At 37.8% G+C, this 15,999-nt stretch overlaps 1 protein-coding gene across 1 annotated transcript in view; it reads right to left on the bottom strand.

Moving 5' to 3' along the window:
• Positions 1–15,999, bottom strand: part of SMC1B (structural maintenance of chromosomes 1B) — a 28,847-nt gene that overhangs the window by 3,712 nt on the left and 9,136 nt on the right. Inside the window, exons 10-21 of the mRNA XM_041398613.1 lie at positions 13,955–14,140; positions 12,780–12,959; positions 11,647–11,793; positions 10,921–11,058; positions 10,327–10,443; positions 7,697–7,803; positions 6,782–6,923; positions 5,862–6,007; positions 4,593–4,746; positions 3,122–3,217; positions 2,071–2,227; positions 1,274–1,428 (exon numbers count right to left, since the gene is read on the bottom strand). Coding sequence (XP_041254547.1) covers positions 1,274–1,428; positions 2,071–2,227; positions 3,122–3,217; positions 4,593–4,746; positions 5,862–6,007; positions 6,782–6,923; positions 7,697–7,803; positions 10,327–10,443; positions 10,921–11,058; positions 11,647–11,793; positions 12,780–12,959; positions 13,955–14,140 — 1,725 coding nt within the window. The remainder of the gene's footprint in view (positions 1–1,273; positions 1,429–2,070; positions 2,228–3,121; positions 3,218–4,592; positions 4,747–5,861; positions 6,008–6,781; positions 6,924–7,696; positions 7,804–10,326; positions 10,444–10,920; positions 11,059–11,646; positions 11,794–12,779; positions 12,960–13,954; positions 14,141–15,999) is intronic.

Genomic DNA, 15,999 nt, shown 5'->3' with positions numbered 1-15,999 from the left:
ATCCAAGTGTTCATCCATTCTGAGAGCAGCAGTATCCAGTTCCTGGAGAAAATGGTTTTGTCAAACCAGGAACCAAGAGGCTCAGTAACAAAACCAGTGTGGAAATGGTGCCACATATTTGTTATTTACAGACTTTCAACTCTTGAATAAACTTAATTTTATCACCTTTTATGTAACTGCTTTGATTTTAAAAAATTATTAAAATGTTACACTTCAAAAGCAGATTTCTTGGTTTTTTTGCCTGGAAGACAATATACTTGCAAAATTGCCTTTGTTAGCTTTACAGAACCTACTCGTGAGCTGGACAAAGACTGCTTGTCTTAAAGTCTTTTTCTGTACTTTGTATCTTGGCTCTCAGGGACAAAATTTAAAAGCATTATTTTAAAGGAATCACCATTTTCTAACCACTAAAGGATGGTATGATGGGTAAGATCATTACTAGATGATTTTTCTCATTAATAGAAGAGACAAAATAATAGAGACTCTTCCCCTCTGCACAAGAGGAGACAGGTAAGAGAAATTTCCTTACTTAACCCTCATTTCCAATGTCTCTTTCTTCTCAGATCACAGACATCATGGAAGAAAACCAAACCAACACATAACATGCTGAAGAAAACCACAAAATCTTAAGACAGACAAGAGTTCAATCCTTTAAACATTCCATAGTCTATGGACTTTGACATAACCAAAGCATTTGCTTATGTCAAATTCCATAGACTGTGGAATGTCCCTCTTGACTTCTGGTATTAACACAGGAACAGTAACAATGATAACTGTGAGACAATTTTCTTAAAAGAAACGTGCGAGACATGTTTCCTAGAAGTTGAAAACATGTTATATCTGTTTATATTTTCTAGATATTTAAAGTGGGGTAGAAGGTGCTTCAAGACCTTGTACAAAACACTAGCACTGATTCACAATTTTCAGCTGTCTGTACTAATGATTATTGTTAGTGGAAGTTGATGTGTAAACCAATGTTATTTTAACTGAAGTACTCAAGTACATTTCACACTTGTGTTCTAAAAGCAAAGAGTTAAACTAAGCCAAGCTGAACAGTCCCCAGTTTTGCTCACAGATTACCTCTCTGTCTAATGTCAAGCATACTTAGGCTTATTGCCTGTTCCTTCCCTGACCCTAAACTTCTGTAGTCTTTATTTCTGTGATTTTCTTCTTAAGGTTCGAGAGTGTCTTTGGAAACCACAAGTGCTGCTTTATTCTAGGTAACAGAGCATCAGGTTTGGCCTTTAAGGCACAACCCCTGCACACAACACACCTGAGCACTACTGTTCCTGCAAAGCTTCTTGTAGATGCTGTCAATGGCTATGGAGGCATGCTCAAAGCACCGGCTGAACAGCTCGTATCTCCTCCTTTTCACCTCTTCAAACTCCTGCTTGCATATTCTGGCCTCCTTTTTGCTGGCCTCAAAAGCTATGGAAAAAAAAAACAAAAACACAGGAATTGCTCTTTAAGAATTCTTTGAGCAATATACAGAACAAATGTATACTGGGTGCCATGAACAGCATCAAAGAAAATACTTATTGCAGAAAAAGGAACATACCGATAATAGTGTGAGTTTCCTTCCAAATTTCAAATGGAAGACCCACAAACCAGTAAAGTTTGGATGGATTCAATCTGCTCTGTGCCACATTTGTCTGGAGCAAGGAACAAAATTCTTCTCCTAATTCCTTCTGGGAACCAGGCAGCCCTAAGCAGCACCAGCACTGACCTGGTACAGCTCCAGAACCCCTTAAGTTCTTATATTGTTAATATCTTCAAAATTCTCTAGAGATACTAATCATTTTGCAGAAATTCTCATGTATGAGTTTTGGACAACACACACAGTTCCTTCAGTTATATAAGAAAATTTAAGCAATTTCAACAAACTACTCCACACTCAAGTGTGTGTTAATTGTTTACATATAATTAAAAAGATAACTGAGGATAAACACTTGAGCACAAAAAATACCTTAATATCTGAAAGGGGCAAAGCCAGCAGGACCAACCCCAAGAAGAGGAATTTCAATTAGGGTGGAATCACAAAAGTGACTGACATGAAAGACTCAGTGTTACCATCTATGGATTCCTGGAACTTGTCCCGAGCTATCAGTAACTTCTCTTCTGCTCTCAGGTTTGGAGCAGCTGTCTTCATTAATGTGACCTCTTTAGTTTTGATTTCTTGCTGCATTTGCTTCACTTGATCCTCTATATCTTTATCAGATTCTAGTTCCTAAAGAAAAAAAAAAAAACCAACAGAGCAATCTAATTTGCTTTTAGGCCCAGACATTTCAATACATATAGCAAGCATTCATGGCTCCTGAAACAATTACCCCACTCATTAACAGCTTTAACTTTAAACACAACTGAAAATGCCACCCAGGTCTTATTTCTTGCAGTGAGTCTACCAGGCCCTCACTCTTCTTCCCCAAGACTTCAAAAACAGGAAGCCAATTATTTTCTCTCAATTCCCTTTTTAAAATACAACACAGGAGCAGGATTAGTTCTTCACTCCTTGATTTTTAAGAAGAGGTTCTCAGTGAACTTTAGGTAAGTTCTACTGATGACAGATGCAGCCTTTGTTCTGTGCTTAGCCTCTGACATTTACCTATTTTCCTCCAGATTAAAAAGGAAAAAAGATATTACAAAACCTGCTGAGAAACTGGGACCTAATGGGCTGTTAGACAGGGAAGGATGGGAACCCTTGGTCTCTGCAAAGACCACAAACAGAAGGTAAACAACCCCCCACAGCCACCCTTGGGTTCTGGAGTTTCGAGCCTTCACATACAAAGCTGGAACTTCGAGGCAGAAGGTAAAGGAGGAAGGAAAAAAAGAAACAAAAATCAAGGTTATATTAAGTTTCTCAATTCCATTTTTGTGGTTCAGGTAAGCTGTAAGTTAAAGCCAGTTATATGGAAACTGACCTATCTAGAAATCCCACACATGAATGCTACATCATGAGTACAAAACCAGAGCACACATAACACATGCACTTCAGCTTAGCAGTGGTTTGACCAAGTGTCACTTAAAGACTAGGGTGAAGAGCAAAACAAACAACAAATAAAATACCTCTCACAAAAATAAAAATCAGACACTTCATCTCTAATAATTTCAGACAAAAGATTACCTTTAGGTCGACTTCTAGGGTGCTGTAGTCTATCTGAATTCTCTCTTCCCTTTCATAGATCCCTGATAGAGTCTGGGTGTCCTCTACAGCTCCTAGCTGTAAGATGAAGGACATTCCAGTTCAGAAATACAACAGTTAACTTCAAAACTGTAAAACCAATTCATTAAAAGATCTTAAAATTAAGAGACAGTGGTAACATGGTACGAGGTATATGTAATCCATGGCTCTTCCTCTGGCTCAAATGGAATGAACAGTTAAGATCTCATGAGCCTAATTAACACACACACAGCTGTTAAATGAAGATGAAAACATCTGCTAAACTCAGATTGAAGGTATGTCAAAAGCAGCAGCAGCCTGTTTATTACATATTTACAACACTGTACATACTGTAAATCTCCTGATTGTCAAGATGTACACTCACTAATACCTCAATCCCTTCCAAGGGAAGGCTGAAGTGTGTAAACTGAGGCGTTTCTTCCACTCAAAAGAATTGAGGAGCTTCAGTTCTGTATGGCACAAGCAGAGAATCTTTCACTCCCTGTCGCCTGAATTTCAAATAGTCATGTTCCCTCAAATGAAGCATGTCTTATCTCTCATTATTAGACCCCTTTCCCACCAAGATTTTTTATTCTGATCCAAATATTGCTGGTCTTCTCTGTGAGTTTAATTCAGAATCCACATTGTTATTCCTTCTGCTCTCCCCTCCTTGATTTCCTCTCTTCCTTACTCAGAGACAGCGAGAGGCCAGTTCCTGCATCCTCGGATCACGGGCAGTTCTTGTTCTTTCCCTTCACAGTCTGCCCACCCCACCTCACTGCCCAGTTCACACCTATCCTCCAGCAAAAGTACTTTTCTAAGGAATGGGCTCAACAAGGCTCCTTCCAAATTCACACATTTGTTATAAGTTCTTCAAAACCCACTGCTCATTTGTTTTGTAACAGTGCAGAAAGTTTATTTCTCCTCACAAAAGGTATGTTGGAAAAAGAGGGAAGATGGAGACAAATAATAAGGGGCAGTCATTGGATAGAAGGAATGTTTCTATTTTAGCCTATCCCTAATTTCTGTGAATATCTACATCTACTGAACGCAAAAGGATGATTTCATAAACAGCATTTATATTATGGATGGTAAAACAAATATGATCTCAACCCTTGCACAAAGCCATATTTATTTACATTTCTGTACTGACCCCTGTGTATCCTCTTACGTATCTTTACACCAATTTTCTTGTACAGAAGATTTTATGTTTCACACGAGTATGTTTCAAGCACAAACAAAAATACTTGCAAACAGTATTTACCTACAAAAATAAAAACAAATCCTTTTGAATGAAAGAGACCTGATCACATGAATAGAGTGCAGTGGTTTGAACATTACTATGTAATAGAAATAGTCCTGTAAGGAAAGAAAAATTAAATTCATGAGTAAGTGCTCCTCCATGATATCTATCTTCTGCAAACACTTTAAGTACCTCTACTTCACTGATGTCATCCAGTGATCCAGACAGTAACTTGATTTTCAAGTCCTGCACCTTGCATTCAAGCAGCAGATTATGTCCCCTTAATCTCATCTCTTCCAGCGAGGTTTCTAGAGCTGTAGCTTCCCTCTGCAACTTTGTGGCTTCTCTACATGCACAAAAGGCACAAAACAACTCAAGAGTGGAAACATCATTGCTAATAACATCTACAGAAAAACAGCATGAAAAATACAGCATAGGCAACAGCTTCCAAGCACCAAGAGCGCTGTTTCCTTTTCAGTAACCCCCATCAAACATAAAGGAAAATGGTACTTCTGCCATCCCCTCCATTCCCCTGAATTACTCCAGAGGGAGCCTCAGTCTCAGTACATTGCCAATTTCACTTAAAAGCACATTCAGATACCCATCTTTCCCAGTTACAGACTACCTCAGTTCTGTTCAGCTCCAGTGAACATGTATGGAGATTTGATCCTTTAACATGTAACCAAGTATCTTTTATCATTACTCTCCCTGAAACAGCTTGATTCTTTACAACCAATTCCTCTGGTAGCATCAAGTTACTATCAGCAGAAACACAGTTAAAATTATACACAACATAAATTACTAGGCATACAGTCATGAGTTAATAGAAAATTCCACAAGTTTACATAGCCATAACTGTGCCAACGTGATAGGGTTTTTAAACACAGCACTGACTCCTGATTAAGGGACATCAGTGATAAGCAAGCACAACAGAACTGAAGTATAAACTGTCCACAAAGGAGTTGATTTAATATAACAGTAGGAGAAAAAAAAATGACCTAAAGTTAGTATTAGTTTGAGGCATCCAACATATGGAAAGTCTGGAAAAATAACAATGAAATTGGAAAATAAAAATGTTCCCATTAATCAGACCCACTCTACAACTCAAACTGAACTGTGAAACCACGAGAGAACTTCACATGCTGCCAATCAAGCTGTAAGCTACTACACATTCACCACAGGAGAGAAGAGATCTCTGGTCAGAGATCTCAGTGAGACCTAAGACTAGGCAGGTAACAAAATAATTCTGTATGGTTTATGGGATGGACCTCTTGAAATACTCTCCTTCACCCACTGAAGTAGAAACACGGTTAAACCAAGGCACTGTAGATGCAAATCACTATGTCTCTAATAGATCTTTCACAAGGAAACAAAACAAGATCAATCCAAACATGTGATCAGCAAGACCCTTCTAAATATTATCCCTTTAATAATTTTCCCAGGAGTAGAAGTAGGAGTTACCTATTAAGAGTTAACATCACCTTTCTGCACTCTTCAACTTCATTTTGGCTTTTTGCAAGCTCAGCTTTATGAGCACTTAGTCTATCCTTAAGGTGTTGCTGCTCCTCCAAAAGTTCACTCACTTTTTTAAGAAGCTTTTCCTCATCCTGCATGGAAATATTTAGATTTTTAACCTCCCACTAAGAATCTAGATATGGAACCTCTACTACACAGAAAGAAGGAGTTAAAGTTTCAACCTGTTGCATTCAAATGTGTTAGAGTGAAGATCTGAAAGGCACTGGGGAGGGTTTCCCCCACTTTGTGGCAGTTTGATACATTTCACATTTTGTTTTTTGTTCAAAGCACATATCTTCTCCTTCCCTTTTCTGTGAACAAGCACAAGCTTGTTTCTTTAACAAGCACCATCAGCACAGTACAGAATAAAGAGCACTGTGAAGGAGAAACCCACACATATTACTTCAACTAAAAACCTAAATTGGTTTCATAGCATTATTTTAAATGTTTTAGTGGCTGTAAAGTAGCTTAAAGATGTAAAGCACCAGAATTGCTTGCTCTTACTCAAAATCTCTGCTGAATCTGAGCCACATGCTGTTGGTTTTATCTATAGTTGCATGTTGCCTTTTCATATCAACAGAACACATTAACTGAACAAAATATAAAATAATACTGTACAGACAGTAATCCAAAACTTAATTTTTAGTAAGCTTATTTTAAATAATAAATAAGCATTCAAATATGGCAATTTATTCCAAAGTTAAAATGCAATATGCATCTGGATTTTTCTAAGCAATTACAAAGTCAACCCTGAATTAAGCCCTCAAAAGATTAATCCACAGCATCAACTACATTTATTCAAAACTGAAACTGAGAGGAAAGAATGTATTGAGTTACAAAGACAGAGAAATTATTTTCATTATTACCTTCTTTAGCTTGATAATCTCAGCTTCATCTTTATGAATTGTCTCCCTCAACTTGCTGACTGAGTTTGTTAATTTTTGTAGATGATCACGATTATACTCCAGCTGAACGTTCAGTCGTGTCCTCTGACTTTCAAACTCCAGTCTAGTCAAGGTACAGGATTTAAAACCACTTCTTACAAAGCAGGCTATTAACTGTGATTGGACTCTATTTAGATACCATTACTGTATATCTTCTATGTGAACACAAAAATCTGCATTACATTGATTGCACTACACCACATCCTATGAATATATGGGAAATCACAAAGATATAGTGATACTGGTTAAACAAATACAATACAGAATATAGCCACATCAATATGGAAAGTGACACTTGAACTTCAACCATCTTTTCATTTTAACATCCTCCTTCTACAATACAAATCTGTGGAGCAGTGACATGTGTCTGTGAGATAAACACTAGCTGAGGTGCCTGTGAAAAACTCAAGAACCTGTGATCCTTAGAGAGGAAGTTCCTATACCAAACACCTGCATCTTACACCCTGTTTTCCTTAAGATTTATTCACATGAGTGACCCTTCATGCTATTCTCAATCTGGGATAGTGCCATGTTTTAATGTGGGTATTAGAAAACTATTTTAAATTTTTTTACAATAGTGCTACCAAAATAGTAAATGTTACCTTTCAAGTTTGTTGCAAGCATTCACTGACTCTGTCTAAACAGCCCCAAAGCACAGCAGTGATCTAACTAATCCCTGTCTAACTAATCTACAGCAGTGGCCTGACTAACAGTGACATGGAGAACCTTCCACATTCTCCTATGACTTTGTGTTATTTCCTGTGAAGGAGTTTCTCCAGTACCACTGTGCCCAATCTAATACCAACCAGTGGTTTTCATTTTAGAGACCTAGACTACCTTCTCTTATCAATCTCCTCTTGTTGTCTCATGTGTTCTTGTTCATACACACGAATATTTTCTATACCAATTTCTTCACAGAATTCCCAGAAAACAGTATCTTCAACCTTTGAAAACAGAAATGGAACAAAAAATGATTATACTATTTTGCAACTCAGAGATGTAAAACATTCCATCACTTCATGCTACAGACTAGATTTTTTAATGTACTTCAAGAAAACAGCTAACAGCTACTGAGAAGTAACTTGTACTTGAAATTTTCAAATAACACTTTCAGTCCAAATGCCAGACATAAAGGCATATGTGCCTGGGATCTACAAAGTGTAACCCTAATGACAGCACCTGGTCATTTTGAAGACAGAAGTCATCACAGTGTAACCAGCTTCCCTGGTTTTGCCTGTTGTTCCCAGGCAGCTGAGGAAGAGAAAGCTAGACATGACAATAATCAGATACACTAGATTTCTTGGACTTGTAGTTCAGTTCTTTATTTGAATCCTTTCAAGAGATCCATAAATATTAATTACTATGCTCTGTTTATAAAAAAGTCACAGCAAAAATTCTGCCATGGAATAGCTAATTTCCTAATTATACAGTATATACTAACAAAAGCATCAGTCAAAATCAATTCTATTTTTTTTTTTTTTACAATTTAAGCAGGCAAATACTAGGTACAGTGTATATGGCTGGACTGAAGGAAGAAATGGCAACAGTCCATTCCTATAAATTCCTTTTTAAAAGGAAACCAAATGGACTGAACAAAATTTTAAAAGAACTCTACAGGTCAAAGCCTGGTATTATTTATATTGTTTTAGTATTCAGGGTTTTTTAGCCAGGTATCAAATACTACATCAAATCAAGTTATACTATCCAAGTTACACTACTCTTTGGAAACTGATTATTGGTTCCAAATGATAGCCTCTATGATTTTGTTTTTTCAAAACAAGCAAAAGAAAAGTTCCTGTATCTGGAATTCTTACATGGTTAACCACCAGTGACTTCCTCAGTGTTTGCAGATGACAGACATCTGCACTCCCTCATGCCTGCACCCCAAGCAAGACAGAGAACAGGCAGCAATTTTGGCTTGTTCTTACATGTAGAATTCCAGTCATGGATTAATCCCCAGACTGACTGATGAGAATGGGTCAGAAGCCAGGAACTAAATTACAGATGTATGATAGAGCCTGAGTTACTGCAGGCAGTGGTGAGGAATGTCTCCTTCTCCAACAAAATACATTAACATCAGCATCTAAGTCCTGGGCTGTGTATTTCCCACATAAAATTGCAGTACCATTTTTCCACAGCTTACACCAGATTTCTTTGTTTGACAAGAGTAGGAACAAAGGCAGCTTCAAAACACAGGTAGAGATGAGGTGCCTATTTCCCCAAGAGGATAATTACTGCCTACCCTAGCAGAACACAGCAGGAAACCCCTCCTGGCATCACATTAGGCTTTACTAACATTCCCTTCACTGAATGCCTGTAGTCTCTTCATGACAACCCTGCTTTGCAATCTGTCCACTGTCTGTATGAACTGCTCTGGGGACCACTGGAAGATTGCTAAATTACAGGGAAACCAAGAGATGATGAGATGGCCAAAGTGTCTACACAAAAAACCAGCTGAGAAACCTAAGTGGTGGATCATGTATCACAGGGAACTTCTCCTATTGCTGATAAGAAGCAGACAGGAGCAGATTCTAAAGACAAAAGCTCTTTAGTACCGTAACAGAAAATTAATTTGGTCAGGTGGGGATAGAACAAGAGCTCCATATTCTCCATCAGCTACCCTCAAAAGAGAGGGTGAGCAAAACCACTCAAGTTATATCACAGGCTAGCTTCATCTTCCATGAACTGGGAATTCCATGAAGCTAGCCTGTGATATAACTTGAATACCCTGAAGTCCATTGTATACCTGGACTTGAATACAGGTATACAACGGTCTTAAAAAAACCAACAAAACACCAAAACAAGCCCCAAAAACCACAACATGCAAAAACCCCTAAAGAACTTTCTTCCCACCCAGCAAAGAAAAAACCAAACAAAATCACAACTAAGAAAATCTCCCAAAACAGAGAAATAGGAATTTGCTGATAATAATCACACACACCTCTGCCACTCTCCCAGGGTAATCAGAGCACTGAGAAAAATCAAGAACAAATACTGGCTACTTCCCAAGGGAAAGGAGCCTTCAGACTATGCTATTTTTCATCTACCTTCCAAGCAGACAGGCCATCCCCCAGACATATCACCGGCAGAGCTCTGAACAAAGCCCTCCTGCAGTGCTGAGGGCTGTTTTCAGCTCTAGAAAGCTGTATACATATTAACAAAGCTTCAGCTACTTGAGATGTAGATGGGTTTGGTTGGTTGGATTTGTGTTTAGCACTTGACAGTCACAGAACTTTGACTTTAAGGAAACTGATTTGCAAAGCCATGACTCATATACTAACATTCTCTGTTCACAGTTACCTTGGTAAGAAGGGTAGAGGATGTGGAGACATTACTGGAATAATGTACAAGCCTTGCTGACAAAGCAGTTTACAAAGTTAAAAGTTGCCCAGTTCTAAGTATCAGTAAAACTTAAGCTTCTGTAGCCTAATAGCATGAGCTCTCAAAGCTCTGACAGGAAGCATTACCTTGTTAATTTTTTTCTGAAACTCTTCTATTTTTTCTTTTCTTTGCACTATTCCTTCATTCAGCATATCATGCTGAGCCTCAATATTTACCAGTTCACTTTCCAGTTTTGATTTCTCCTAGATAGAAAGGAAAAAGATGGTAACTTTTCTCAATAGGATGATCAACTTTCTAGAAATTAAGGGACAGTTCTGTTCTGGTTTTTTCTCATTAAAAAAATTAAATATTTTCTTCTCAAACGCCACTTAGCCACTATTACTGCCAATTTGCATGTAACAATTACAGTTTTAATGAGTGGAAAATCAAACTCAGTACCACATAAAGTGCACTTGGACTTACAGACTTCTGAAGGTTGCCAGATGATAAAACTTGGGTTTCAGGTAAGCTTGGTTTAAACCACAATAGAAAAAGCCTCATGTAAAGTACTCTGCAATCTTTGTTTTTTATATTTTATCAATTCCTCAGTTGTAACTGCTGTATGTAAAACTTTCACTAAATTTTAAAAACTACGTAAGGACATAGCATTACTTGATCAGTATTCCAGTTAAAATAATACAATTATTAAACATGAAAATTATAAAGACTTAATATTATACCATGAAGAGATTAGCAAGATGTTTCTTTTTAATAAGGTCTAATTCACTCTGGGAGTATTTAAGTCGTGTCTGAGTTCCTTGGCATTGAGCACGCAACTGCTTCAAGTCAGCCTCCTTCCGTCTGATCCTCATTAAGTCCTGGGAAAGTGTTAGGGTGGGAGAAAAAGCTTTTTAAACAAAGATGAACTGTTTGAAAATTATTTGGTTTTCAGATGTTAAAGCTAGCCCCACTGACCTAGGCCTCACTCAAGGTAAAGGCTGATAGCACAGGTCATATTCAATATTAATATTGTAACGGGTTTACTTCTCCCAAGAAAGTATCCAATTGCAGAGTAAATTACAACTCCATCCCTTTTGAAAAAAAAGCCAACTAAAGGTATGACAAATCATTTTACACTGGCAGATTTTGGTTCATGCCAACATTCCCATGTTTACACAACCACATTGTCATTTTCATCAGAAGTCTTCAGGTACTCAACATTTTCCTGGAGGGAGCTTGGACCAACAGTGTTACCCTGTATTTCTGCCTGTCAGCTGAGAACCACAGCTAAGAACTGAGATGTTCATTGATTTCATTGTTAACTAGAAGAAGACAAACAGCTATTATGTCCTGTCTGCACCTTCTGGAAGCTTGGCAAATTATACTTTTAGAAAATCACCTTCCCAGAGGTGAATTAAGTCAGACACAGCATGACTTCTGCAGTTAAGTGCTTTTAAGAGACCTACCTTTAACTCATTAATCAAGCTATCTCTTCTTTCTTTCATTTTATTCATTTCTTTCTCATCCCAACATCTAGCTTTAAATCTTAAATCACTTGATCCTCCAGAAATCACTCCAGATTTCAAAAATAAAGTTCCATCAAGAGACACCGTCTGGAAGAAAATAAGTTACAGCCAAATAAATCTGAAAAAACCCCAGCCAAAATATCCCTAGTGCCCACGATATGGTAGTAAGAGACGTAACAAACACATTTGAGTTGGACTCAAATTTTTCTTTTCTCTTCCAAACCTGCTAACATGAGGCATTTAAAGCAAAGAGAAAGTCTGCTCCTTCTTAGGAGTAATCACATTTTGGTATTATTACAGCTGATCAGAAAATAAAATGAAATTGTATCATTTCCTTGCATATAGCCCCTTGTGTATATACTTGCACTTAAAAGGTGTAGAACAGACACCTTTTAAACTTGGCAGACCAGACCAAGCAACATGATAACAGGGTAAAGGCAAACAGCTTGTTTGTAAAGTGAAAGTGTACATTTTTATAAAGAACATGGGGGTTTTTGTGACTTTGTTTCAACTAAAAATGATTTCATTCTCACCTTCAACTTAAAGCTCTCAATCAAAATTTTAGACAGTTTATTAAGTGAATAAAATACTGTCTGCAGCAATAGAGACAGGGATAAGAAAGAACTGCAGGAAGTGACACAGAAGCTTCCAGTCCTTAACATAATCCATATCTATAACTAAGATATTCTGGCAGATATTTTACAGGATTTTGAAAGCATTTCTTCAAAAGAAATCTTGCAAGATAAAGTCTGCATTTTTAAACCAGACAGTTTTAGAAGCATGATTACCCATCCCTCCTACTTCTCATAACTAGGACCATACCAAGACCCATATTTGGACACTAAATATCCTTTCATTTGCCTCCTCTTTTCCCAGGAAACCACTCCAACTTACTATCCGAGGAAAAAACAGCCAAGTGAAGTATCTAGTGATTTGTTTCTGGGGGATTAGACAAAAGAGTACCAACTCAGTGTTTATCTGCAATACTCCAGCATGTTTACAGAAGAATTATTTAATGGCATCAAACACATAACTGCAACGAAAAATGTATGCAATAAACTTTGGCTTCTCACTTTCAACCTCACTGGTCCATCAAATGCAACGTGTTTTGCTTCCTTAACTGTTTCACAGATCAAGGCATTCCCACTCACAAACTGAATCACTTTTTTCAGTGGAGCAAACTGTGTTTGTACAACATCCACCATCATTTTAGCCTCTTTTATCTCCCTTAACTTCTCGTTAATTGGTTTTACCTGCAAAGCAAACAACCAGTGTTTAGAATCCATGTTGTTAAAGCAAAGCATGTCCAAATCTGAGTAGTCTGGGGCAGGATGTATAGATCAATGCAACAGGGAGCTCAACCACTGCAAGACTAAAAACAGATCTGATGTTTACTTGCTCTCTACACCACTGTCCTTCAATTTGCATAACCTATTGCATTACTATTTATGATGGCATTAAGATACAATTGCATAACCTGTGCATCAAATCAAAGGACACCAATACATGGAGAATAAACAAGAGTTCAAAATATGTGTGCAGTGCAGGGCAACCACCTTGGCATAGAAGCTGTGGCTGCTCCATCCCTGCAAGTGTTCAAGGCCAGGGGGTAGGAGCAACCTGGTCTAGTGGAAGATGTCCTTGCCCATGGCAAGGGTGGAAGTGGATGAGCTTTAGGATCCATTCTAAACCAAACCAGTCTGTGATTCTATGATTTTTGGGGTCAAGGAGACATGGTCTGCTAGTTCTTATAGCTAGAGCAGTGCTATGGAGGGACACAGACTTTTTGGGAAGGACAGGAGGGGCAGGGACGAGGAGGTGATACAGCATATAGAACAGACTGACTGAGTTCTTTTCACTTCAGTCTCTACTCGCAAGACTAGCCCCTGGGAATCTAGAACAAGAAGACATGTTCTTGAGAGAAGATGATCAAGTGAGGCACACTTAAGCAAACTGTATGCATGTAAATGTACAGGCCCTGGCAGGATGCAACCAGCAGAGGATACCATTACAAGGCCACTTTCAATGCACCTTTGAATGATCATGGCAACTGCAAGAGGTGCCTAAGGATTAGGGCAAAACAGATGTCACTCAGCATTTGCTGATCACCTCAGCAGGCTGGCAAAGTGGGCCAACAGGAGCCTCATCAAATTCACTTCAGCTCATTCTAGTTAAAAAAATGAGCCAGTATCAAGACTTACAAGTGTATAAGCTTGCTGATGACAGGAGAAGGAAAACCAATACTTACATCAAGGTAATCCAAAGCAAGAAAAGTTTCAGGTTCAGCTCGTTCTTGTTTTAGGAACCGAATGCAATCTCTTGCTACTTTTTCAGTGGCAACAACAATAGCAGTCATGTATTTGCTGAACACCTTGGTAACAGCAAGCTGGTATTTTTTATGAATAGGATGACACAGGTCAAGCAATCTTCCAAACTGAAGATTAAAATACAGAGAAATATTAATATTTTAAATATAAAAAATATTTTTGCACTCAAGATATATTTTCCTCTTACTGCTTCAGTATTATGTATCTACCAGCTGCACTCTCTCACAACACCTGCACATCAGAAAAACAAATCACAGCAGTCATCAACCCAACTCATGAAGTATGGCTTCAGAATCTGAAAGGATCTCATTTTTTTCTCTAAGGTTACAGGTACATATCAATGTTTGACTGAGAATCTCTTTCATACACTTCTAGAAGCATGACAGAATGACAAAGTTAGCTAAGCATGCTTTTTGGAGAGTAAAAATGTATCTAACATTAAGCAAGATCTTGAAATGACAATAACATCTTAAATAAATAGATCTGTTACCTGCAAAATGACAGCAAGAGGTACCATTCCAGTTTCAACCCAAAAATGAAGAAACATAAAAAGAATAAAAACTACTTTTCTTGTACTGCACAGTCTAAATAATCAAGCCTCTTTTGCCATGTGTTGAAGTAAACCCTCTAGAGAGAAAATTACTTATAGTTCCTCATTGCTCATGCTCCCTACAGACTTTCATTTCTTATGAAAGAATTAATTACAGGCAGAGTTGACTTTCGCACAGTCTAAATAATCAAGCCTCTTTTGCCATGTGTTGAAGTAAACCCTCTAGAGAGAAAATTAATTATAGTTCCTCGTTGCTCATGCTCCCTACAGACTTTTTCTTATGAAAGAATTAATCACAGGCAGAGTTGACTTTGTCTGAATGACCAAACCTACTGATGCACATTCTGAACATTATTACCTGTGAATTCATGCAAAACCAATTTTCCTGCTTCTTGACATGTATCTACTCATCTCCTCTTGCACATCTATGGTTTTGTTCTTATCATATTTAGTACCTGCAGTGCTCACCCACCATTATAAGCAAGTTTTAACAGAACAGAAGCTGTAAGATGGATGTAGGAACAGAACATTTAGAAGTTGTCTGCTATTTTTGCCCATGAAATCCAGAAGACCAATACAAATATTTCCTTCAGTTCTGTTAGTTGACCAGAAGACAAAATGTGTCTCAACCCTTTTTTCCTAAAACTGTGCTTTAGGTTGTGTTTACTCATCTGTAATTAGTACACCTGAGCATTAAGCAGCAGTTCAGAAACAGCTACATTGCCTCAGTATGCTGGTGTCAGGAAAACTACTGCAGGAACAAGGGTGACTGCAGCAGGCTGCACCAAGCCTTCCTGTAACAGGATAATTTATGCAATCAATTTGACTTCTCATTTCTGTTAGAAGCCATCCCATCTCTATGTACTCTTAAATTTGCAGTTCCTACAGGAAAATCACAGAATATTCCTCAACACCTTCCCTAAGCCAAGAAGGCATCACCATCTGATCCAGTTCTTTTCAAACAGGGATATAAAACAATGAGTGAGCAAAAAGAGATAAGCCAATCAAGCCCTGGATTTTTTTGCACCACCTTGCTAACTTGGATGAAAAAATTCTGAAGAGCAGCTGAAAAGCAAATTTCTTACTCTCTGGAGAAAACAACAGGATCAGATGCTTGTCATATTCTGAGGAGGCTTTTGCAGAAGACCAAGAAGAAAAAAAACAACTGAAAACTGAAAACATTTCACTTTTTATGTTCTAAAGGCAACACTGCAAAGTTCAGCAAACATTAAAAAACACACAAAGAAAAAAAGATGGCCAGCTTGTACATCTCAAATGACTGTATATCAACAGGGACCAATTACACTGAGTCGTACTCAGAGGCCAACTATTTAATTGATTATATTTATTTATAATTTCCTATTTGAAATGCCTTTCAGTGTTGGAATATATCTTTTAAATGTCACTAAAAATATG

The sequence above is a fragment of the Onychostruthus taczanowskii genome, unplaced genomic scaffold, assembly GCF_017590055.1.
Source record: "Onychostruthus taczanowskii isolate IOZ18803 unplaced genomic scaffold, ASM1759005v1 scaffold15, whole genome shotgun sequence".
NCBI lineage: Eukaryota > Metazoa > Chordata > Aves > Passeriformes > Passeridae > Onychostruthus > Onychostruthus taczanowskii.
Note: the sequence above shows the minus strand (reverse complement) of the source record. Positions and strands in the feature narration are given on the sequence as shown.